The 25438-nt window shown below is 46.8% G+C and overlaps 1 protein-coding gene across 6 annotated transcripts in view; it reads right to left on the minus strand.

Moving 5' to 3' along the window:
* The window catches only part of LRP1 (LDL receptor related protein 1), a 306533-nt gene that overhangs the window by 40276 nt on the left and 240819 nt on the right, over window positions 1-25438 (minus strand). For all 6 annotated transcript variants that reach the window (XM_083428173.1, XM_083428171.1, XM_083428172.1 and 3 more), the window contains 16 exons: window positions 20560-20749; window positions 18287-18491; window positions 15215-15407; window positions 13804-13929; window positions 12348-12476; window positions 11149-11268; window positions 10215-10328; window positions 8281-8430; window positions 7465-7590; window positions 7089-7205; window positions 5813-5941; window positions 4467-4589; window positions 3580-3720; window positions 2877-3064; window positions 1993-2176; window positions 558-643 (listed from right to left, as the gene is read on the minus strand). In XM_083428173.1, coding sequence (XP_083284299.1) covers window positions 558-643; window positions 1993-2176; window positions 2877-3064; window positions 3580-3720; window positions 4467-4589; window positions 5813-5941; window positions 7089-7205; window positions 7465-7590; window positions 8281-8430; window positions 10215-10328; window positions 11149-11268; window positions 12348-12476; window positions 13804-13929; window positions 15215-15407; window positions 18287-18491; window positions 20560-20749 — 2321 coding nt within the window. The remainder of the gene's footprint in view (window positions 1-557; window positions 644-1992; window positions 2177-2876; window positions 3065-3579; window positions 3721-4466; window positions 4590-5812; window positions 5942-7088; window positions 7206-7464; window positions 7591-8280; window positions 8431-10214; window positions 10329-11148; window positions 11269-12347; window positions 12477-13803; window positions 13930-15214; window positions 15408-18286; window positions 18492-20559; window positions 20750-25438) is intronic.

The following is a 25438-nucleotide window of genomic DNA, read 5'->3' on the forward strand; positions in this document are numbered from 1 at the left end:
AGCTTACAGGTGCTTTTCATTAGATAGCAACTTCTTTCCTGTGGCAGTTGTCTTATGGCACAACCGCCTTGAGAGTGCCATGGGAAAGCTAAGCTGTCCACAAGCAGAAGCTGCTCTCGAGCGAGTGGCTATTTCTAAATGAGGGGCTCCACAATGGAAACAATCATGAAGATGCTTTGCAATGAGGCACTTTCCTTTTTTCACAGGTATGGCACTCTGCCATGAAATAGTCTTTTCCCACCCAGGCTTTCCATACACCTGGGAGAGTGCCGGACAAAGCCACCACCATAAATGTCCAACCACCTGTTGGAACACTCCTTCTTAAATGGGTCACAGGTATATATCAGATGGAAGCGGGCTGGGAAAGATACATGGCCAGCAGGCACAAGGCAGGTAATTGGGGGCAGAACAGAAGTGGTATCAGCACAGCAGTCGTGTATTGGGGGGGGGGGGGGGCGGGAAATGCTGCTTGGATATTTTCTAAGCCACAATACAAGAAAATACTTTCCCCCAAAATCTGCTCATACAGAACTTCCTCCTCCTACAAAGCTCGTTACCTGTTTCAGCAGTGTATAGTTGGATCCATCCAGGCTAAGCTTCCTTAGGTAGTACCGATTAGCAAAGATCAGGAAGGGTTCCTCATCTGAGAAAGAAAGGCAGGGATTAGTGACAAAGCAGGGCACACCAACCTCTAAGGAAGCCACCTCTAATGTTGGTATGACTGCAATAAGGGCCATTTCACACAAATAGACACACCACTGACTGACTTTTAAACCTGCTGCTTCTCAACTTAAGTAGGGTGTCAGGTGCAAAAGGCGGCAGGGGGCTCCTGCGCTGTTATTTGTTGTGCAGAGGAGAACAACAGATGTGACTTCCATCTTCTACATAACTCAAAGTGCAGGAGCTCCCTGCCCTCTTTTGCACCTGCCACCCTATACTCAGGGCTGGCCCGCCCGTGATGCAAGGTGAGGCAACTACCGCAGGCAGCAGGATCCACAGAGGCAGCAGATCCCAATTTAGATCTTTATTCCCTTGCTTGTTGCTGATGTAGATCTTCACTCGCTCCTTCTTCCCTGGGAGGGAGAGGGTGCCATTTTTTGTTTTGCCTCAGGTGCTAAAATGTCTTGGGCCAGCCCTGCCCATACTCAATACTCAGATTAATCCCACCAAACCCCAAAGCAGAGATGGATGACATTTTTTTGCTGCTGAGGGCCAAACGTGGCCATGGGCAGGTGGTTGCAGGCCAGACTTATGGTGGGTGGGGCCAGGGCTGGCACCCTTGCTCCCAAACTCATTCACCCATACCCTCACATCCGCACTCACACTTCTACACAGACAACACCCTCCCCAAAGCACACACATGTAACCTCCCTCTCCCTCACACACATGCACACACAATGCAACCTCACCACCAACGTGCTCTTGAAGCAGCCAAGATCACTGTTCCCATACTGCTATTAGCAGTTGCTTCAGAACTTTGATGCATGTGTGACAAAGATGGGGTGGATAGAGAGGGAGGGAGGGAGGGAGGGACAGACAGATTTGGGGATAAAACCTCCATGCCTGAGCAGCCAGGATCGGTGTGCCCCAGTTGGTAACAGCAGTATGGGGTCAGTAATCTTTTACTGGAACCTCTGGGGAGCGGATGATCTAATCGTCTATGCTCCAGCAATGCAGACGCACCCACTAACAGCAGCACAAGGAAAGTGATCTTTTGTGCATCAGGATCACCGGGGGGGGGGTGCTTTCCCTTCCCTTCTCAGCTGCCCCTCAGCAATCCCAATGCAGCCAAAAGAACCATCCCTGTGTTACCTAGCACAGGGGATATGTGGTCAGGGCTCCTGGGATGCACAGAGAGAGGCGAAGACTCCCATATGGTCCATGGCCATCTGGCCTGTGTTGCAAAGTTTTCACTTGCCCTAACAAATGACAGAACCCTTCTGCTTTCTGCTGATCTCTAAGAACATTCACAGCACTGAGGATCAGCTTCACCTGTGACAGCTTTGCAGCTCGTTTGGTCATCTGGCTTCAGTAGGTAGCCATCTGCGCACAAGCACTTGAAGCTACCGTGCGTGTTGATGCATATCTGGCTGCAGGGGTAGGTGGTTGTGCACTCGTCAATGTCAATGCAAGTCTTTCCATCATCCTTCAGCCGGAACCCGGGGCGACATCTGCACTGCAGGGGGCAGCAGAAAGTCATGACAGGTTTATAGGCAGTGACACCCACCTCTATTCAATGTGGGTTAGGAGGCATACCTCCACCCATTCACACAGACATGGGAATTGTGCTCTGACACCCCGTTCTCAATCTGGACAGAATATAGTGCCCTGCCCTACCATAGACCTCTTTTTATAATGCACATTTTGAGATAAAACCAAGGGAATGTCAGATTTATTTACTTATTTGAAGTTAAGTTTCTAGTTTTCATGTTTATAGAAAATGCAACTTAGCCATGACTCCCTTTCTCCCTCCCCTGCCTTCCTCTTTGGGCAGATGCAACTAGCATAGCAGCAAAGTTTTTTGTTCAGGTGCCAGAAAATAAACCTGGGACCTTCTATACAACAAGCAAAGGGCTGTTCCCAAGTGAACTAAGCCCTACCCCTCCAGCAAAAAATGCATACAAACCAAACAGTTGACAATTTGCTGCTGTTTAATAGCAACCCCTGTAAAACCTGCCACCTCACCCTACCTGGTGGGAGGGCTGTCCCAGACACAGCATCACCTTGTAGCCTCACCAGCTTAAGGGGGGAAACTGCCACAATAATGGTGATGGCAAAGCTGCGCTCAGTGGCTCTCCAGAAAGAGCACACTACGACAGCCTTTGGCTCAACTAAGTACGACCACCAGCGAAGGAGAATAAACTACCAGGCCCAACCTTGTAGCCTATCTTGAGGTCTTCACATTCCTGGGAGCAGCCACTTAGCTTCTTGTTGAGACACTCATTGATGAAGCAGTTCAGCTCATCAGAACCGTCGCCACAGTCGTTCTGGTTGTCACAGAGCAGGTCGTTGGAGATGCACTGCCCATTACGGCACAGGAAAAAGGTGTCGTTGCATTTGCTCTCTGGAATTAGACAGGGAAGACTTAGAGAGGAGATGCCAGGGATGGTCTCAAAGAAGTGAGATCCTCTCTTTCTTTCCACACCCACCCTTCCTGATGGACCAGTCATGATTCTCTCCACACAACCTAAAAGCTACCCCACCACATGTGAATGCACAGAAGCACCCTAAATGTGGCGGGTCTACTCCCTACCACAGGCCCACCTTGTGTACTGCTTTTCCACAGACACACTCAATGGGTTTCACACAGAAAAGCATGAGAACACACACACACACACACACACACACACACACTGCATGTAATATTCATATACACAAATACAACTCAGAACAGTTTCATAATATTCATGATAAAATAACTGCAATATCAAAATATTACAATTAAGAATTCAAGTGTAGTCTGTAACACATCTCATGACCAATGGAAGGTGTGGGGAGGCTGGAATTAAATGCAAAATAAAGACAATAAACCGCAAGCAGTCAGGCCTCTCCCATCTCCCTACCCATCACAGAGCCTACCAGGACTAGAGCAGCGGGGATTCTTGGGGGCTTCATCGGACTGGTCATGGCAGTCAAACTCGCCGTCGCATTCCCAAAGCTTGTTGCTCAGGCAGCGGCCATTGGCACAGCGGAACTCGTTGGGGCCACATGTCTGGTACTCTGAGGGGAAAGAGGGAAGGTGGGGGAGATGGGAAAGTCAGGCTGTGCTAAAACATGAGCCTCTTCTTACTATGTAACAAGCTCCAAAGATATGAGAGTCAACATGCACGTGAAGGCAAAGTAAATGGGGATACATCCTAGCACTGGAGCCATCTCCAAGGGGCCCTGGGGACCCAGGCACCCACAGTCCAAAACAGTTTAATAAAAAATTTAGGAAATTGAAAAAAACAAAGAACCATAAAAAACCAATAAAATTCAAGCATGGAAATTATTCAGAAAAACAACTACTAACCATCTGCCCACTCAGAAGAATATGAGATCAAGTGATTATCCATCAAGCTCAGAACTCAGAGGCTCAGCAGAAGCTTTCCCAGCCTTGCTACTCATATGAGTACAGATTGTGCACCATTACAAAGTCATCAGTGATCATAGAGGCTGAAACTGGGACACACTGTCAGCCACCATGACCAAAGGACACAGTGGTGATGGGAGGGCAAAGCACAGAAGGCTGGACAGTCTCTGAGAGCTGACAAATGAAAAACAGCAACTGGAATGTAGCACTGGGACACTATCCATTTACTATGCGATCCCCCAACCGTATGGAATCACCCATGAGACTCCATGAAAAATAAATGTTTTTCCAGAAATATTCCCCTTACCCTGAAATATCTACTTTCAATCCAAAAACCCGAATGGAGAATACTTGGAGGGTTTTGGCTACTCTCTTGTTCGAGGTCTGTACTCACCACAATCTGGGGCTTCATCAGAGCCATCGGCACAGTCTTGGTCATGATCACACACAAAATGTTTGGGGATGCACTGCCGGTTGGTGCACATGAACTCCCGTTCGTCACATGTGTTGTTGTACACTGAAATCAGACATCACAACATGTGTAGTCACTTTCCCTTATTCTCTTTTGCAACCCTGCCCCTCTTATTAAATAACCATTTGGACATTTACTAGTTTTGTAGCATGTAGAATGTACTCCTTTCAAACTTTAAAGAGCATCACACATCATTTTTAACATTTACAACATCCCTGGACATTTAATGTTCCTAACAAACAGTTACAGTCCCTCTGGGGGTTGTAAAGAAATTCTGACAGAGGGGAAGGGGAGAATGAGGCATGACCTCTCCCAGACCTCCCTGGGAAGAATCGGGGAGGCTATAGCACCCACAGACGTCGTTTGACTCCACAACTGCCCCCTTAGAAAGCAGACTGAGGGGGACGCCGGGAGCAAACCCTCTGCCACAGAATGGCTGCCATAACGAATAGAAAGATTCCTCCTTCAATTTGACTAATTGCGTAAAACTAAGAATCACTCACTGGACAAGACATGTAATGCAGGCTGTTGAGTAAGAATTGAAATTTCTAAATGGAATTTTAACGTCTTGAGGGAAAATCCCTGCAGCAGAATGGAGAAGGAGGAAGGCAGACGGTTTAATGTTACACTGCGATTTCTGCCTTTGCTTTTTTCTGCCTTCTGATTAATGAGAAGAGGTAAGTGTTGGGAAGTGTGGGATTGTTTGGCTACTGACTGAATGCTTATTTGATTTGTGATTGTCTCGGTACATCGTTCGGTGGTTGCTGGAGGATGAAATGCAGGAATTGTAATTTATGACTCTTCAGACTGATAAGAATGAAGTCTACTCTGTAACTATGGTAGGAACCCAGGCTACGAAGAGGTTGAGAGGAATGTGACGCAGCTTGGCACAGAGGCAGACGTATCGAAATAGGTGATCTGGAATAGCACTGGACGCGTTATGTTTGCGGGGAAGAGACAGACTGCCCAGGCAGGTGTTTCTGTGTTAAACCATCAACTATGGTTTACTGTGGCATGTGAACTGGGCCAGTGACGTGCCACTAGGGAGGATTTCATACCTACCACTGAATCCCTTTTCTCTCTCCTCCATGGTGTCTTTAACACTAACCCATATTCCCACTCAGCACCAAGGAGAGTATACTGAAGAGGAAAAGGGAAAATGCAACACAACCCAAGCCAGTCTGAGCGAACTAGTGGAATAAGTCAGCAAGAAACCATCCAACATGTGATCATGATCAGAATCTGAGCACTGAAAAGAAGCGACTCACAGCAGCCAGCAGCCACACTCTCATCAGCTCCATCATTGCAGTCTTTGTCCCCATCGCACAGCCAGCGTTCTGGGACACACACGTAGCTGTTTGGGCACTGGAAGGAACCTGCAGCACAAGTGCTGTGACCTGGAGGAGCAGAAGCCACTGATCAAAAGGGATATGTAAAGAGACTGACAATTACTCAACAGAGTCAAAATAAGTACTCAGGTAGAAGGAGGATGCTGCTGCTCTCAACACGACAGGCAACTGGCACCTTTTGTGAGGGTTCTGTTCCGGGGGTCCACCTGTAAAGACGAAATCATGTAAAGCCAGGAACCCCCGGGACTGCCACCCCCCACAAGGTGGAGGGCTGCTTATTTGGCTCTGGAAAGCTCCTGGAGGCATGGAGCTCTGGGAAGGAGGCATGAGGACTCTAGGATGTTCCCAAAGCCCCTGTGTCTTCTTCCCAAAGCCTGATAGGCGAGGAAAACCTGCTGCGTGCCTGGCTGGGTGGGAGGAAATAAATAAATGGAGAGCGGGGAATGAGGGTTCCTGGGTTCTAACTGCATTACTTCAGAAAAGCAATGGAGAGCTGATGTGTGTGTGTTGGCAGTGGAGCATGTTGAGAGCAGTGTGTAACAGGTACAGGGAACCTGCGATGCCATCACTTACGTGATGACAGCTTTGCATGGGTGGGGGAAAATAAATAAATAGAGAGCAGGGGTGGGGACCGGGGACCCAGTCCTTCCTTGCTCTGGCCTGCCAGAAAACCACCTGCCTTCCAGAGCTGGAGGGCTTTTCTTCATCAGGAACTGCTCCAGCCTGGAACAGGATGCTGGTATTCAAGCTCACACTACTAATTTCCTCTCAGGTGACTCAATGGGGTTTTTTTGTGTGTTTTGCTGGAGGTGCTCTCTGGAAATTATCCCCCCCCCACCCTACCCCCCCCCCAGGTCACATGACCTCAACATTATTTATGCTTCCCACTGCAGTACTGAAGCTTGGTACATTTGTGAATGTTATCCCAAAGTATTTGTCCTATAATGACGCCTCCTTTGCATCACAGCCCTTCCTTCTTCTTCTTCTTCTTCATCATCACTGTGAACATGGGTGCATATGCTGATATTTGGGAGGTGAGGAGGGGCCAGTGGATAGATGGCCTTGCTTTGTGGCAAAGACCTGGATACAATGACATTTTTTTTAAAAAGTCCTTCCATAATTCTATTATTAAGACCTGGAATGCTTTCCCATCTTCACTCCCTCTCTCCCTCCTAAAATGGAAGTGAAGGCTTACTGCAACGGTGGTCCTCGTCAGAGCCATCTCCACAATCATCCGCACCGTCACACACCCACTGCTTGGAGATGCACCGGTGATTCTTGCATTCAAACATCACTGGGACGCATAACTTATCTGGGGGGAAAAACAGGCATTTCTGTAACCAAAACCTAAGCCACCCTAAGGATTTGAAAAGAGTCCTAATTCCCAACCGCTTCTCCAGCATTTTTGCACAATAAATAATAATGCCATTTAAATATCTATTAATCATTGGATATTGCACTGAGCAAGGCATTTGGACTAGATCACCTCCAACATCCCTTCCAACTCCAGAATTCCTTGCTGCAGGAACCAACCCCATTGCTCACAGTCACGGTGCAGATGCAACACTTACTGCAGTGTGTCTCATCCTCGCCATTTTCACAATCGTTCTCTTTATCACAGGTCCATGTCATGGGGATGCATCTCCCACTGCGGCAGGCGAAGTAGTTGGCTGGGCACTTGGATTTTCTCACAATACCTGGGGAAGGAAGGGAAGAAGGAGAGAGAATCAATCAATCAGGGAGTGATGGAAGTCACCTAGAGATATATCCCCACCACCAACATTTTAAGGGTTTTAATTTAAAAGCAAGAAATTACAAAACAGGCAGTAAGCAGTGATTCTTGAACATTTCACCTTACAAGCAGGAGATTCAACAACAGTAAATATTGCAGTTCCACAGCCGTTCCTTGGTTTATTTTTATTTTCCTCCTTCTCCCACCCGTTAATAGTGTGATAGCTCAGTCAGTAGAGCTATGAGACTCTTAATCTCATGTTTTTGGGTAGAGCCCCATGTTGGGGAAAAGATTCCTGCATTGCAGGGGGTTGGACTAGATGATCCTCATGGTCCCTTCCAACTCTACAATTCTGTGATTTGATGAAAACAAATACTGAGCTGATATGGAAGAAGGTAGTCCTCCTTTTCTTCTTGAAATGGGGGGTGAGGAACATCACACTGTTTGGAAGGTACTGCTCAGTTTGGGTTTCCCCATTTTATCTCGCTTCCCTGGAAGGAAGGTGTATAAAGGCCAGAAGATGCCAACCAGAGGAGGATTTCTCCTTCAGCTTAAAACCAAGGCTTCCATCTCTCTCGAAGTCAAAGTGCCCCCTCTGTCCCCCCAAGGCCCAACGCCTGCCAGTCCAGGGGCTAGTCTCAGACATTCAGCTCACCTGGGCAGTTCTGCTCATCTGAGTAGTCTCCACAGTCATTGCTGCCATCACACAACCAGGATGGAACATAGCACATGGATGTGTGCTCACACTTCTGAAAGTCGGTACTTTTTACTCCCAGTTTGAAAAAGCTGCTGCAGTCTGTGGCGGCTATTAAGAGACGAAACAAATCATGCAGTCATGTGTGTGAATCATGATAGAATGGCACTTATTTTGTGTAAACCATTCCAACAGCAGGTGTGCCAAATTTTAGGGCTGCAAAACAGTGTTTCCCAGACTTTTGATAGCTGCAGTCTTTTATTTTTTTGACATACTCTACTCAAAAATATGCACATGCATATTTTTTCTCACTCTACTGCCAGAACAACGAAAAGAGGAGTGGGTGGCCCAGTGAACACTGCCTCCCAGTATACCACCTCTCCTTTAACCCTATCGGACAAAGATCAGGGATAGGACCGGATAGTAACAGTAATGCTTCTGGGATTCCTCTGTGCCTGCCATCTGCAGTACAGGCTGTGGCAGGGAACATTCCCTTTCCTCTGGATGATGTTGCCACTCATGGTTTAGAAGGAGTGGGAGTGGGGAATCAATACTGCGTGGGAACTTCCCAATCCAAAAGGCCAGTGTTCGTCAACCTTGGGTCCCCAGATGTTAGACTACAATTTCCATCATCCCTGACCATTGGCCAAGTTGGCTCAGGATGATGAGAGCTGCAGTCCAACAACATCTGGGAAGCCAAGGTTTCAATAAATAGATATACATACATATATTAAAATTGTATTTTACACCCCCACATAATTGTATTAAAATCTCTAAGTGGTTTACAAAAAATTATCAACAAATCCAGTTTAAATTAATTTAAAACATTTATAAATAATTAAAATTATCAGTAACAAAGATTAAAAACATGCCAACATCTATGTGTCTGGGTAGGCTTGCCTAAACAAAAATGCTTTAAAGAGGTGCCCAAAAGGGAAGGTGCTTGCCTCGTGTCAACAGGCAGGGAGTTCCAAAGCACAGGCTCTGCCACATTAAAAGTTTGCTTTCTCATAACTGGGGAATGAGTATGGCATTAGCAACAGTGGGCATATGTGGGATAAGATGATCCTGCTATAACAGGTGATGGAGTGGTCAGTGTATTCAATGTGGTCCAGTGGCTTAGGTTTTCAACCTACAATTCAGTCTTCCTTGTGGCACACTAGTCTACCCTGCTGATTACTTTGGGAACCTCTGGTGGAAATTTTGGGATGTTCTAAGTTTCATACACAACTCCAGAGTCCCTGCTGCAGGGATGGGGAATCCGTGGCCCTCCAGATGCAGCTGGACTGCAGCTCTGATCCTCCCTGACTGCAGGCCATGCAAGCTAGGGCTGATGGAAGCTAAGAGTGCAATGATGTCTGGAGAGCCACAGCTTCTGCACCCCGACCCTAATGGCAGCGCAGATGCATATTGCCTGGCTCTTTTCCTCTTGCATCTTTCTTTTCATCTGGCAGGGATGCTGCAGCAAGAAGATTCCTGCACTGAACAGGAGCCAGGATTAGATCACCTCTAAGTTCCTTTGAACTATAACATTCTATGATTCTGTGGCTGCCCTTTTCTAACAGAGCTGCATGATTTCTTCCTCCCAATCTGCATCTTCACCTGCTTTCCACACACAGAGATATACAGTTCTTCATTGAACTTCTTTCAAGACTGCCACAAAGCACTCAGCTAAATGCCTGCCATGGATGAGCTGCCAAGAGCAGACATATCAGCTAATATTCAATGGGGAAGGGGCTAGGAAGTGACAGGGGCTCTCTTTCTTGAGGGAAGAGCAGAATGGATTGGCCCTGGCCAACTGGAAAACAGCTGATATGCGAGAGAGAAGTGTGGGGTGGGGGGAACCTGTAGAAAAGTGTGTGCCACAGCATTTCACATGCCCGCGTAACACTCACAGCAGTTCATCTCGTCTGAAGCATCCTCACAGTCTATTTGATGGTTGCAGTGGCTCGAGTTACTGATGCAAGTCCCGTCCCGGCAACGAAACTCTGTGGCAGCACAGCTAGTCTCTGAAATGAATGGGTAGCATGTTATCATTGCCATCATCGCATCCATTTTGTATGCCAATCTGGTGCCAATGAGTTCAGACCAGGATACATGGCCCCACAACAACCCTGTGAGGGAGGCTCGGCTGACAGACTTGGTGGACCCAGGTGGCCGAATGTGGATTTCTAACTCTCGTCTAATTCCAACACTCTAGCCACCAATATGCTGGCAACAGGATTAGGAACTTTAGAGAGCTGAATAATGTCCTCTGAGGACAAGGCTTAGCTTGTCAAGCTAAACCACTGTTTCCCTGTGCATGAATCAGGATGAAGACAACCAACAATGGATGAGCACTCTCCGTGGTTAAGTCTTATGCCTGCTGGATGCTCTGCTTTAAGCATTAAGTATTAGGTAACACAATGTAACGAGGGATGTGGGTGGCGCGGTGGGTAAAACCTCAGTGCCTAGGACTTGCCGATCGCATGGTCGGCGGTTCGAATCCCCGCGGCGGGGTGAGCTCCCATCTTTCGGTCCCAGCTCCTGCCAACCTAGCAGTTCGAAAGCACCCCTGGGTGCAAGTAGATAAATAGGGACCGCTTACTAGCGGGAAGGTAAACTCTTAAGTGAGATGAGCGCACAACCCTAGTGTCGGACACGACTGGCCCGTACGGGGAGGGGTATCTTTACCTTTACCTTTACCACAATGTAACAGGGAAGCCAAACTGCAGCTCCATAAGGCTAGTGCAAACAAATGCTTAGTAGAGCAGGGGAACACAATGAAACCTTTTCCTCGCCCCTTAACCTTGACAGCTAGCAGGGGTAGCCCTCCTGAACAGCACTTACTGTTGCAAGGCACTTCATCTGAGTTGTCCCCGCAGTCGTCCCTCCCATTGCACCAGTCTCTGCTGTGCACACAACGCTTGTTGGTGCAGTGCAGGTAGCCCTTCTTACATTTGCGGTTGTCTGCAACATAAAACATATCAGTGAGTGAGTGAGTATGTGTGCAAAAGGACCACACACAGAGAGAATGAATGAATGAATGCATGCATGAATGGATGCATGGAATTCAACCTAGCAGAGTCCCACTGAGAAGGCTTGTGTAGATTTCAGCCACATTAAAGTTTCTTAAAACAGAATCTAAACATGTCCCTGCACCAAGTGTTTTCTGCACAATGGAAATATCTGGGTGTAGAGTGGCAAACAGGGCCCTTCTCCCACCTGCTCAGCACAATGTGGGCTGTGGCAAAGAGAAGGCAGGGCTTATTGTATCCTTCATCTGCTGGAACTCACAATTCATTTAGGTCCAGCGGTAGAAGTCTTCACCTGAACACCAACTGCTGGAGGGAGGGCTATTACCTTCGAAGCCCTGTCTGTGAGCTTCCCAATGTGGCCAATGTGCTGGCCAATGTGGAAAGCACAGGCATTTGGTTTGATGCAGCAGGGCTTTAGTGACCCCATTCTCACAACACAGGGGTGATCATGAATATGTCCCCCTAAGATGCTACTTTGCAAATGAGACCACTAATGCTATAAAAAAGAGCAAAAACCATTTGTGTGGGAAATTTTACTTGACTGACATATCTATCAGTCAGAGAGAGAGAGAGAGAGAGAGAGAGAGAGAGGGAGAGAGAGAGGGAGGGAGCTGTAGTTTACAGAGAGTAATGCAAAGGACCTTTGCATTACTCTCTGTAAACTACAGAGAGTAGTAGTTCTTCTTTATTAATTTTGTATACTGCCCTTCATCCATAGAGCTCAGGGTGGATCACAACAGCTGTGTGTAGAGCTTTAGACCTTAAGAACTCTGCTTTTTCCCAAGGATACAAGAAGGGCAGCACTCCAGCCAACCCAATCTACTTCTCTCATGTTAACCATGGGATGAATTCTTTCCCCCCAAATGGTCAGAGGAAAAAGGAAAAGTGGCACCTAGCCCCTTGGTGCAAGCCACATTATTAGCCCCATGGGTGCAAGGGGAAGAATCCAATGTATCCATAGGCAGAGGGAGGAAAGAAGCAAAGCAGGAGGAGCAGAGGAAGGAGCCTTACTGCAGTAGGACTGCTTCTCATCCGACTTGTCCTTGCAGTGGGCCACGCCGTCACAGGTGTGGCTGAAATCAATGCAGTCACCATTCCCACACTCAAACTCATTGAGCACGTTGCAGGTGGAGTTGGGCGCTAAGGGAGGGAGAACAGAAATGAGTGTAAGCAAAATGAGCCCAGCATTTCATTTCACAGGAGACTGTTTCAGACGTTTCTCATGTTCACAACCACCTGTGCACTTGCACCTGACATCTGGGAGGGGGGAATTCTAGAACTGGTACCAGCAAGTGAAAGGCACCTTCAGAACAGTGGGCGTGGGGATGGAGGGTGGGGGGAGGGTTATCAGGTCAAAGTAATATTCTGCTTTAATGGGAATATAATTAATTAGTTGATATACCATTTAATAACCTAAGCTTCTAAGAAGTACTGGCATATGAACAAAAGTCACCACAGAATATTTATATGCATTCACTATGACCCTCTGGACAAGTCATATTTATGATGTGCTCATGTCCTGCTTATTGTCTCCCCCTGGTGTCTGGCTGGCCACTGTGAGACGCTGAACTAGAGAGGTCTGATGCAGCAGGGCTCTTCTTTGTGTTCTTATGACGAAGAACTAGTGGCATCAAGAACACTGGGAGATTCATGCATCCCAAATAAACTTCTAAAAAGGGGGCCATATTCACAGCTTAGAATCATAGAACTGTAGAGTTGGAAGGGACCACAAGGGTCATCTAACAATACAAGAAGCTTTTGTCCAACATGAGGCTCATGATCCTGACATTAAGAGTCTCATGCACTGCCAACCGAGCTATCCAGCAGCTGTTATTGGTGGAGGGCCAGTCTTCTGCCAGAAGTGAAGCCTGAAGTTGATATTTTTTCTGTGCCTTTTTGCATTCCACTCTAACTTCTTTTGCACATAAATGAGTTCCTATTAATTATTTAATTGCCAGATCAGTCACTCTTCTTTAGTTCTGCACAAAATACTGAAGCTGTTGCCCTGCTTATATTCTGGAACTGCTGTAATTCCACAAACACAGCGACATATTACACGCATTTCCAGACAAAGGATGTTTCATGCAATACTACAGACCTGGGGCCCATGAGACCTGCCAGACTGGTAGATTAGTGGGTGGCAGAACCTGTGAGAGGCTGTTGCAGAAATTCTGCATAATTCTGCAACCCATGGGTTTGCATGTGTGTAGAAATTGCTTTGTTCATTACTGCTAAGGTGTACAACTACCAATGCTGTAAAATATCAACATGTAATTCCATGGTCAAAATAGAGGCGATGATCCAGATCTGGAAATATAAGAAACAACCCCTCACTTTTTCTCCAGCCTGTGCACAGCACTCAAGTTTTTGCCCTACCATGCCCCTTAGCATGGATATATCTCGTGGAAACAGACACAACCATATGACCTTCATACGCCCCATACAAGTGCTTCATATGGGTGCTCACCTTTGCAAGTAAGATCTTCCTGAAGGATCTTGTCACCACGGCAAGAGCAGGAGATTTCACCCTTGGCTGAGAGAAGGCACAGGTCCTGGCAACCACCATTGTTTGCTCTGCACAGAGAGAGCTCACCTGGGTAGAAGAGTCAGAATGGAAGAGAAACAGGAACAGCAAAATCAGAGTTGGGAGAATATGGGTTGAACAGTCTGGTCTGAGAGGCACAAAGGAAGTTCTACAGCCCAACCCTGTGTATATTTACTTGGAAGCATGCCCAGCTAAGTTCTCTGGAACTTACTCCCAAGTAAACATGCAGAGAACTGTGGCCAAAGTCTGACCACCACCTCTCTGTTTTTATGCTGCAGCCTCACACCAATTGGCAACCTTCTTGAATGATGAGCTCAAGGCTGAAAGCTCTAACCATCACATAGACACAATGTGTTGGAACTTGAACCCTGGTGCTGTCATACAGCAGCCACAGATCACTCCAAACTAGGTCACCCTCCTCCCTCCACTCTGCAGCTGGGCGCATGGGAACACATGCTTTTGCAGAACAAAATTAACCTGTGTGAGTCACTAGCATAAAAAGGATTAAACTCATGGGAAAAGAGATGTAACCATGTATATTATTTATGATAGCTCAGAATGTCTATTATTTATGGTAGTTCAGAATGGAGCCTCCATATTTAGAAAAAAACATCTCTCTAATTACCGGATATGGAGGTGGGAGAGGAAGACTAACACTACTGTGCCTTTCATGTGTTACTTCCTGGGGGGCTGCTGTGTTGGGCTAGGTGGATATTTATTTGCACAGTTTGCATCCCAGTGGACACTTGTTTGTGTGCGCGCACACGCGCGCGAGCTCCCTCCCTCCCTCCCTCTTGGGTGTGTGTAGTCCAAACAAAGCTGAGCCAAAGAAACTGCAATCTATCATATAGCCTAAGGCAGTGATGGCCAAATTTGGCCCTCCAGCTGTTTTAGAACTACAACTCCCATCATCCCTAGCTAACAGGACCAGTGGTCAAGGATGATGAGAATTGTAGTCCTAAAACAGCTGGAGGGCCAAGTCTGGTCATCACTGGCCTAAGGGATGCAATATGCTCCACTTGCCGAAATGGAACAAATCTCCATCAGAGAAAGAACAAGGGTTGCACCAGCACTGTGGATGGACTACAGAGCAAGCTATGTGGGTAGGTGCAGGTGACTCTAAGTGTTCTGCTGAGGGCCAGAGAGAAAGAAAGGGCCACTTCTCCTTCCGAATCACTGAGGAAGGTGACAATCTGAGAACCTGCAAGGATCACAGGAGAACTGGAGGGTAAACAAAGAGAGGAGCCCCATTCTACCCATCTTGTGTTTTCCAAAGGGGTCACTCTCCAACTGCGCCACCCCCCCCCCCCCAGAGGCAAGGTGTTTCCCTTACAGCTGTTGGTGTCATTGGCCACAGCAATGATGCCCATGGGTTGCTGGGGGATGTCAATGCGCAGGTGCTTCATGTCGGAGCCTACGTATTTGTTGGCACGCTGCACAGCACGACGCACCCAGTCTGTCCAGAAGATGTAGTCACCATAGACGGCCAGGCCAAAGGGGTGCACTGGTTCTGCCTTCAATATCACCTGTTGGGGATCGCCACAATGTTAGTGGGGAGGAGAGAGACAATGGCCACGGCTACTGACCAAGCGCATACATCAGTGGTAGCTTCACATGCACCTCTCAGCATGGGACTAACTAGTGTATTCATATGCTATCATATCATTATCAGCTGTAACCAACTTGCTTTAGTGTGGTTTGTGCACTGTGACTCCTTGTCCAAGCAACTACTTCTAATTTTCCTTTGCCTTCCTTTCCAATTGTTCTTGAGGACAGGGAACTACAGTAAGCCTGCAACATACACACATTTAACACACATTTAACTTGTGTGCATTCAGCTTTATGCAAGTCATATATATCTATCTATATCTATATCTATCTATCTCTATATCTATGGAGGAAAGGGGTTCTGGGGAAAATGACTTTGGCAATCCGACAGGCCACTGACTGTATGTGATTTTGGCTTTAGGCGTGATCCCTGGAACTTAACTACCTCTAAAATGTTCTCTAAAATGATGCAGCTAAGGCAAATAGATTATGAGCCTGCCCCAAAATGCTAGACCCAGGGTCAGGTCTGAAGACACAGAAGGCCACCACCTTGCTGAAGCTAAGTAGGTCTGGGTAGGGTCAATTTCTGGATGGGAGACTGCCTGGGAACTACACCTATGCTGTCTGGGGCTCCATGATAAGGGAAAGGTGGGACTTAAGTGCAAAAAGTAAATATAAAAATAAGTTATGCGTCAACATACATACAAGTGCTTTGAAGATTTTAGACTTTTTATGAAACAACAACGGTCCTAACCAAGACAGTGAGACCCTTCAGTCACAAATTTCTATGCCTGTAGACAGAATTAATTAGTCCCAATTTCCTCCTTCCTTTCTAATCTGTTCCTACTGCAAGATGAGCCACGCTGGCAGGATGCCCGGTTTACTGAGTGGTAAAATGTGTCTCATGGTAGGTTACCACTTGGTAAAGAGCCAGTGATCTATCGGTCAGAGCACTGGATAAGGACAGCGGGGGGGGGGCGGGGAGCCTGTGTCCAAATCCCCAGTCACAATTAAGTTAACTTAGTTAACACATTTGGATCTCATATTTTATGGTAGAAACCCTCCTGAGGCAGCCAACAAAAGTCATTAAAATACACATATAAACATGAAACTGAGTGTTAAACCATCAGCTGAACACCAAGCTGGTGGGAGGTGGGAAGTCTTTAAAATGTGCTCTAAAGGCAGCCCTGTATAGGGAATCTTTTTAATGTGTCATGTTTTATTATGTTTTATATATGTTGAAAGCTGCCCAGAGTGGCTGGAGCAACCCAGTTGGTTGACGGGGTACAAATAATAAAATTCCTGTTAATAATAACAATAATTAATAATTATTATTATTACTATTACTACCACCATCAACAAGGAGCCATATGCACTGCCTAAGGGAGTTCCAAAGATGTGGGGTCCCCACTGAAAAGGCTCTGTCCCTAGTACCTGCCAACCAGACAGTTGTTAAAGGTGGATGCCTCAAGTCTCATGCCGGTTCATATGGGTACAGGCAGATGTAACCTGGTCTCAAACAATATGTGTCTTTAAATCCCAAAACCAACACTTAAAAATTGAGCCTGGGAATGAATAAACAATTAATGTAACTGGTACACAACTGGTATCACATGATCTAAAGCTTGAACCTACTTGGGTAACCTTGGCCCAATCACTCTCTTTCATGCTAATCTACCTCACATGGTTGCTGTTAGGGGGGGAAATGGGACGTGGGGGGAGGAGAATCATATACAATGCTTTGAGCTCTTTGGAAAAAACATAGGCTATTAAGTGTAATAAAATATATACATTGTCCTTAGTATTTGCCCTGAGCCTGATACACACACTATTAATTCTGGCAGCAAGATGATATCCAGACATTAAAACAATGATGGCCAAGGATCAAAACCTGAGAGCAGCTTGAAGACCATGCTAGCCATGCAGAAGGAAAGACAAAAGACCAAGTTCTTAGGCTCCACATATGACTGCACTGACTCTCTGGACGTTTGTCCATTATTCGTGATGTGTATTTATAAAACAAAAGACTCCATTACTGAGGTAGCAAATACACAAGTGCTCTGTTTTACTACCACTCAAAGCTCTGTTTTATGGACTGGAAACAATCAGTAGTTTATAACAGAATTGCAAGTGCTTTGAAAGAGGCATCTCTTCCCATAGTGTGTGCATCAGCCTTTGCAACCTGGTTTCCTTGTGATGGCTTGGACTACAAGTCCCATCAAACCCACCCAGCATGGTTGTGCTAGCTTGGGCTGATGGGAGTTGTAGTCCAAACCTGCTGGATGGCACCAGGCTGAGAAAGGCTTGTGTACATATACATTTGTTTCTCCCATGGCTGCCTTTCATTAAACCGATTTAGCAGGTTTTTTAAAGCAATGCAGAAACCTACACCACTTTTTTAACCAGACGCAAAAGTGAGATGTGAGTAGTGATTCTTCTTTCAGTCAGTCCGTCTTCTACTTCTTAAAAAACCACAAAAACAACTGTCTCCAGTTAGTGGACAAGAAGTGGGGGGTGGGGTGCCCTCCGTGGACTTTCATGTCCCTCAGTCACTAAAAAGAAACAAGAGCTTCTTCATACTGGTCCATTTCCACATCTGTAAGAAATGGTCTGCTGCACCCCATGGTCAAATGGCAAGAAGTGACTAAATTCTGAGACTTTATAGCTGAGATGGGCAACCTATAGTCCTCCAGGTGTTGCTAAGACTCCAACTCCCATCAACCCCAGCCAGTATAGCCACAGGCAACGAATGATGGGAGTTGTAGCGCAGCAAGCACCCGGAGGGCCACAGGTTCACCACCTCTTCTTTAGAGCCTGCTAACGCCAGACCCCCTGGGAAGGAGCCCTGCTGACTTACATATCGCTTGGTGCCGTCGTATTCACACCGCTCTATCTTGTCCAGTGTGGCATCGGAGAAGTAGATTTTCTCCGCCTTGTGATCAATGGCCAGACCATTGGGGGTGCGAATGTCTTTGTCGATGATGGTGATCATGTTGGCACCTGACAGTGTAGCCCGCATGATGCTGGGGTGTTGTTCATTCCAGTTGGTCCAAAACATCAGGCTGAAGGGAAGGGGAAAATTGATTATTGAGGAGCACATGCATATGCCTTGAGCAAGCTTTTTGCTACCACCTCTCTGACTCTGAAAGACTGTTTGGTCAGCTGTGGCTGGGATGTTTGACAGCGAAGCTTGTCCAAAGCAACCAGGAAAGCTCACTCCAGTGGTTCCTCAGACTTTCAGTTCGCATTCATTCCCAGTCTGCCTAGACATCACCACTCAGGGTATACACAAAAAGGCTGCCTTGCGTACTTTAAAAGGGAGAGTTCCAAGGCTGTTTTTCAGGGTGGGAGTGGAGGATGCATTCAAGCTCTGTACCTGGATGTTCAGGTGTACAAACTGCATCCTCCCTGGAGAACAGGGATCTGGCTATCCTGATATATGGCATGGTACTCTCTCTAGGGTCAATAAATGTAATGAGCTTTAATAAGGGCTGCCTTTGAAAAACATTCCAAATCTACCACTGGTCAAAAATGTGGTAGCTAAGCACCCTAAGTGTGCTTGCCAGAGGGAATCACATTTATTTTAAAAGAGCAGTACTGCTTACAAGTTTGTTTCCAGGCCCACTTCAAAGTTCTGGTTCTGACATTTAAAGAAGTAACAGACCTGCGTCATGGGTGTCAGAAGGAACGTATTTTCCCATGGTGTGGTTCCAATGTAGTGTAAAACTATGGTCTAGAGTTTATTTAATTTACTTACTTACTTCATTTACTTGTCACATGCTACAGAAAATGTCTCAAAGCAACTCAAAAATATACAAGTATACAAAACACAGTGTATCAGAAGTACAGGCAATGACCGATTTGTCTGGGGGTTATGTTCAGGACCCCCCCCTCCCGTGCTGATGGGGCCCATGTAAGCCTGCCCCACCCATTTTGTGATGTTTACAGGTCACTTCCGGGTTTGGTGTAATGTGCATAGTCATGGTTGCACACATATCGGATGCACCTAAAATGGTCACTGCCTGTTTTGCTAAACTTTGGTTTATCATTATATGAACAAGCAGCTTTTCCTCCCATTTTGAACTAATCACAGTTTAGCATGATGTCTGAACTTGGTGAAAAAGTGGTTAGATTTGACTATGGCTTACTGAAGCAACCAAACCATGATTTATGAGGTTGGCATGTGTTAGCAAACCATAGGCAATATTAGCCATAGTTTAGGGTTCAAATGCACAAATAGGTAAAGGTAAAGGTACCCCATCCCGTACGGGCCAGTCTTGACAGACTCTAGGGTTGTGCGCCCATCTCACTCAAAGAGCCCGAGGGCCAGCGCTGTCCGAAGACACTTCCGGGTCACGTGGCCAGCATGACATCGCTGCTCTGGCGAGCCAGAGCCGCACACGGAACGCCGTTTACCTTCCCGCTAGTAAGCGGTCCCTATTTATCTACTTGCACCCGGGAGTGCTTTCGAACTGCTAGGTTGGCAGGCGCTGGGACCGAACGACGGGAGCGCACCCTGCCGCGGGGATTCGAACCGCCGACCTTTCGATCGGCAAGCCCTAGGCGCTGAGGCTTTAACCCACAGCGCCACCCGCGTCCCAAATGCACAAATAAACCAGCTTAATTAGACACTGAAGTGAAAGTTTCTGTTTCCCATGCCAGGTGAAATGTTGGGAAGAATGTATACAAGAGACTGAGGCTCTTTTACACATGAAATAACATGCAATAATCTTCTTTTATCTTTTGTGTTCCCTCTCGTGCGCTGAGATGACAAGGCCCTCCACGGAATGCCAGTGGGAGAGGCTGTGCATAGGCCTTCTCTATGATGTACCTCTTGGGAACTCCCTTCTCCAAAAGTGCACTTGACTCCCTTTCAGAAAGATATACGGTTTGCTGGGTTAGTGAATATTTTGGTTTTCAACTTGATGGTTTGCATAACAATGCTGTAGATTTTAAATCTTAACCATTGTCTAAAACTGATCTGTACTGTATAAATATTGTAATTTGCTATGGGAGCCCTTGAAGGTCAACTGTTTGCATGCCATTCAGTATAAAAACATTTAAATGAATCAACAAATAAAAATAACCAGATTCCCCGGTGATTCCAAGGGTTTGCACACTGGAACCTACTTCTGGCATTCATCCAACACAAAGGCCCGAGGATGGTCATCCCCCGACATGGTGATGACGGTCTCTCTCTCAAAAGCTCCTTCGCGGGTCTGATTCACAGTATGCCGGGTGATGGTGGAGGTGGTGTAGCTCGTCCAATACAAAGTGTCCCAGCCTCGGTGGTAGGCCAGCCCCTCAACAGAGCCAACATCTGGAGAAGGTAGAGCATGGGGTAACTTCAGCAAAATAGTAGTTTCCTTACACAGCCTTTTAACTCTCCGGCTTTAGCAACTAGATGTCCACTCTATGTTCTCCCCACCCAGTTTGCTCAAGCCCTGCTCTGCTGACTATCTGTTAAGCACAGCTTAACCAGCTTGACTGCTGTGTTTCTTTGATCTCAGAAGAAGCTTCTGAGCAAACAGTGTGGTTCACGCATAACGCTAAGCCAAACTATGGCTTACCATGAATGAGCAAGTGTACTGGTGCCCAGTGAGAAAGTTGCAGCCACTTCATTCCTCCCTCTGTCCTGCTGCATTAGAGGGAGCTAAGCCTTCATTGAGCTACCTGGCTTTTCCCTAGGCCTGCTCTTACAAAGGCTTATCTTCTCTGCGAGCCATTATACAATAGCACCAATCATAATTCCACAAAGCTCTCGGGCACTACCCCAATTATTTGCTTGCTCGTCCTTTTGTGCTACACCAGAACTGCTGTTGATCATGAACAAATGCGAGCTGAAACTTCATCACAGGCTCATGGCTGGCATCCCCACATGTGTAACCTTTAAAATGAAGGAAGGTTGCTTGGTGAGTTGCTCTCACTCTTGTTCAGGACACCTTGAGCCCAAAGAATCATGAAAATATTCCAGAGAGGGAAATCTGTGAAAAATAAGGAGCTAGCCTTCCCGCCCAAACCAATCAACAGTCCAGAGAGCAACAACAATCCAAAAAGCTAAACCCATTGCACTGATTCAAGATAAAAGTTTTTATGAACAATCACAGAGGGTGCATACATTACAGACGATGCCACTGATCAGACATCAGTCTTGGATCTCCACTTGAGCAGCAGGTGGGCTAATCCTTTTTTCTTTCTTAAGAGGCATGTGGAATATCCATTCACATTGGGGGGAAAGACAAAACACTACCATTTGGAAAATTGGCCAAGTGATGGGAGGAGGCAGCATCATTTTTTCAGAGCTTACCCCAGGAGAGAAAGAGAATCTTGGAATTGTAGAGTTGGAAGGGGCCCCAGGAACCTCAGCTAAATCATCCATGTAAGTTTATATCAAATGAAGGCCCCTTAAGATGGCAATGCTGTTCTGAAAATGTTATCTGTCCAGCATGGGCAGAACTCAACACGAGTGTGCCTGTTTTAAACTATCCACAGTTAGGCAGCATGGCATCGTGCTGCAGACAGTGCTAGACAACAACAATATGGTTTTGCAAAGTTTTTTGCTAATAAAGTCGCTCAGATTTGAGAAGATGTAGACTCCACCATGGGAGCAGGGCCAGGGCGGGAGAGTGCTGAAGTCCTGTCTAGTCAAGTTGCGTGGGATCAATTCCAATCTGTTACCTCTGAGGATGTGGACAGGCTGCTTGGACGAGTGAAACCAACCACCTGTCTCCTTGATCCTTGCCCATCCTGGCTGATAAAAGCTAGCCGGGAAGGGCTGGGCAATGGGCTTCGCGGGGTGGTGAATGCTTCTCTCTGTGACGGAGCCTTCCCAGACCCACTGAAAGAGGCGGTCATTAAACTGCTTCTTAAAAAAACATCTTTAGACCCAGCCAATATGGCCAACTATCACCCCGTCTCAAATCTTCTATTCTTGGGCAAGGTGATTTAGCGAGTGGTTGCTGAACAATTCCAGGCATGCCTGGAAGCGGATGATTTGGATCCCTTCCAGTCGGGATTCAGACCTCATCATGGGACTGCCTTGGTCGCACTGGTCTATGATCTCCGGTGGGCTAGGGGCAAAGGTGAGAGCTGTTTCCTAGTTCTGCCAAATCTCTCAGTGGCTTTTGATACCATCGACCATAACATCCTTCTGGACTGAGGGGCTGGGAGCTGGGGGCACTGTGATACAGTGATTCCGCTCCTTCCTCCTGGGCAGTGTTCAGAAAGTGGTGGTGGGGGATGAGTGCTCAGACCCCTGGGCTCTCACTTGTGGGGTGCCTCAGGGTTCTGTCCTCTCCCTCATGCTTTTCAACATCTACATGCAGCCTCTGGGAGAGATCATCAGAGGGTTTGGGCTGGGTGTCCATCAATATGCGGACGATACCCAGCTCTACCTCTCTTTTCAAATCAAAACCAGTGAAAGCAGTGAAGGTCCTGTGTGAGTGTCTGGAGGCAGTTGGAGGATGGATGGAGGCTAACAGATTGAGGGTGAATCCTGACAAGACAGAAGTACTGTTTTGGGGGGATAGGAGGCGGGTGGGTGTGGAGGACTCCCTGGTCCTGAATGGGGTAACTGTGCCCCTGAAGGACCAGGTGCACAGCCTGGGAGTCATTTTGGACTCGCAGCTGTCCATGGAGGCACAGGTCAATTCTGTGTCCAGGGCAGCTGTTTACCAGCTCCATCTGGTACACAGGCTGAGACCCTATCTGCCCACAGACTGTCTCGTCAGAGTGGTGCATGCTCTGGTTATCTCTCGCTTGGACTACTGCAATGTGCTCTATGTAGGACCTTTGAATGTGCTCTATGTAGGACCTGGAAACTACAACTAATCCAGAATGCGGCAGCTACACTAGTGACTGGGAGCGGCCACTGAGACCACATAACACCGGTCCCGAAAAACCTATATTCGCTCCCAGTACATTTCCGAGCACAATTCAAAGTGTTGGTGCTGACCTTTAAAGCCCTAAACGGCCTTGGGTGAGTATACCTGAAGGAGCATCTACACACCCATTGTTCTGCCCGGACACTGAGGTCCAGCACTGAGGGCCTTCTGGCAGTTCCCTCACTGCAAGAAGTGAAGCTACAGGGAACCAGAGCCTTCTCGGTAGTGGCGCCCGCCCTGTGGAACGCCCTCCCTTCAGATATCAAGGAGATAAACAACTACCTGACATTTAGAAGACATCTGAAGGCAGCCCTGTTTAGGGAAGCTTTTAATGTTTAACAGATTATTGTATTTTAATACTTTGTTGGAAGCCGCCCAGAGTGGCCGGGGAAACCCAGACAGATTATTAATTATTATTATTATTATTATTATTGGCACATTTGGATTTCTGACAGATTGCTTAACGATCTAGCTGCTATAAACATAACTTTACTAATTGTCTATATTGATTTAGCCACAGATGCTTTCAACGCAAGGAAACTATGGCAATTAAAGTATCAGCATGGGTTCTTCTGCTGTCTCTCAGCAACGCTTCTTAATTGAGCGCTCCATGATGCATCGTAGCAAGGAGAGACTTTTCTCACATTTGCCGTTGGTAATTGAATACAGCCTGGAGGAAACAATGCCTCGATAATCTGAGACTCTGATGCACCAGGTTCAATTCCTTGCTCTGATATGTAAACTCCCTGGGTGACTGTGGCCAATCTGTCATTCTGGAGTGAGTTACTTCACTGTGCTGTTATGAGTGCCCGTGCCAGTCCAAAAACAAGCCACAGATGCCCCAGCATGAGCCAAGCTTCACCCATGTGCACAGCTTTAGCTTTAGCTTTAGCAAAGGCTGCCATTTCATCATGCCCCTTCAGTTCACGTCTTTGACCAGCAAACTACATGGTAACTCAATGAATGGAGAGAGGGAGGAGAATATGCACCTTTAGGCAAGAGCCACGGGGCAGAAGAGCCCTCTGTACCTGAGAGCTTGGATGGCCACCACCACCAGCCATGACACTACTCAATATAAAGCCAATTCCTATGCTTTGCTCCCCCCCCTGTGCAGCCCTGGATCTGCTGCTGCTGCTGCTGCAGGCACTTTGTACATTCTCTGTCATTGAACTTCCCCTGTATTTTTAGGTTTTGCCTCAAACAACGGTCTAGTTTGTGCATCACATTAAACCATAGTTCAAATGAAATAGTTTAGTCTGAATGATCAGTGGACTGGTGCAAACTGTTGAAAACACAGATCCTTTGTTCCTCCCAGACTCCTGTGTGCTGTCAAGATACACACCACAGTCCAGGCATTACATGCAAACGATGTGCTTGTGGTTTGCTTCTCTCCCAACAAACCACATGCAAAAGCCTTAACTTCATGGCTTGTTTGGGGAAATAAACCACAAGTCCAGGTTTCAACGACCCAACAAGCTGACTATGGCTTGTTTATTGGCAGTGCAGCAGCAGCAAGAGCAGAGGTGGAGCAAAGTGCTGACAATTGCATCAGCATACAGCTCCATCACATTCAACCATATTTTATTTTAACTTTGGTTTAATGTGATGTTTGAACCATGTCAATATGTGTGATAAACATCCTAAGCTGTTCAGCTGGACTAATGTCCCAGGGCACTTCCAGATATTGGCTGTTTCCACTTTTTGTGGATGAAGAGACCTGCTGCAGCAGCTTTGATGAAGTTGGATCTGTTAACTGCCTCCATGGGAGATCACCTGGGAACCCCCATGTATACAGCAGTGAGTTCTGCTAAACAAAGGTGGAATATGCACATAACAAATGTATAATCTGGGTTTAACTGCTGCCTGCAATACGTAATAGCACCGTTCAAAATGGTTTTGATGTAATTTTATTACTGTGAGCCACCCTGCACTCCCTTTCAAGTGGAAGGGTGGGTCATAAATTTGAAATAATCAGCACTATAGTAGACATTGGTGCCCTGTCACTCATTTACTGTAGCATCAGCTTCTGTGTCAATGGCATCTCAGCACTATAAGGAAAAGGGGACTTAACCTGTACTGGCTCCCTATGTAAATTGAAGGCAACCGAGGATGACATTATTCTCAAT

The sequence above is a fragment of the Podarcis tiliguerta genome (genome assembly GCF_965153285.1).
Source record: "Podarcis tiliguerta genome assembly, chromosome: 2".
In the NCBI taxonomy this organism is placed as follows: Eukaryota; Metazoa; Chordata; class Lepidosauria; order Squamata; family Lacertidae; genus Podarcis; species Podarcis tiliguerta.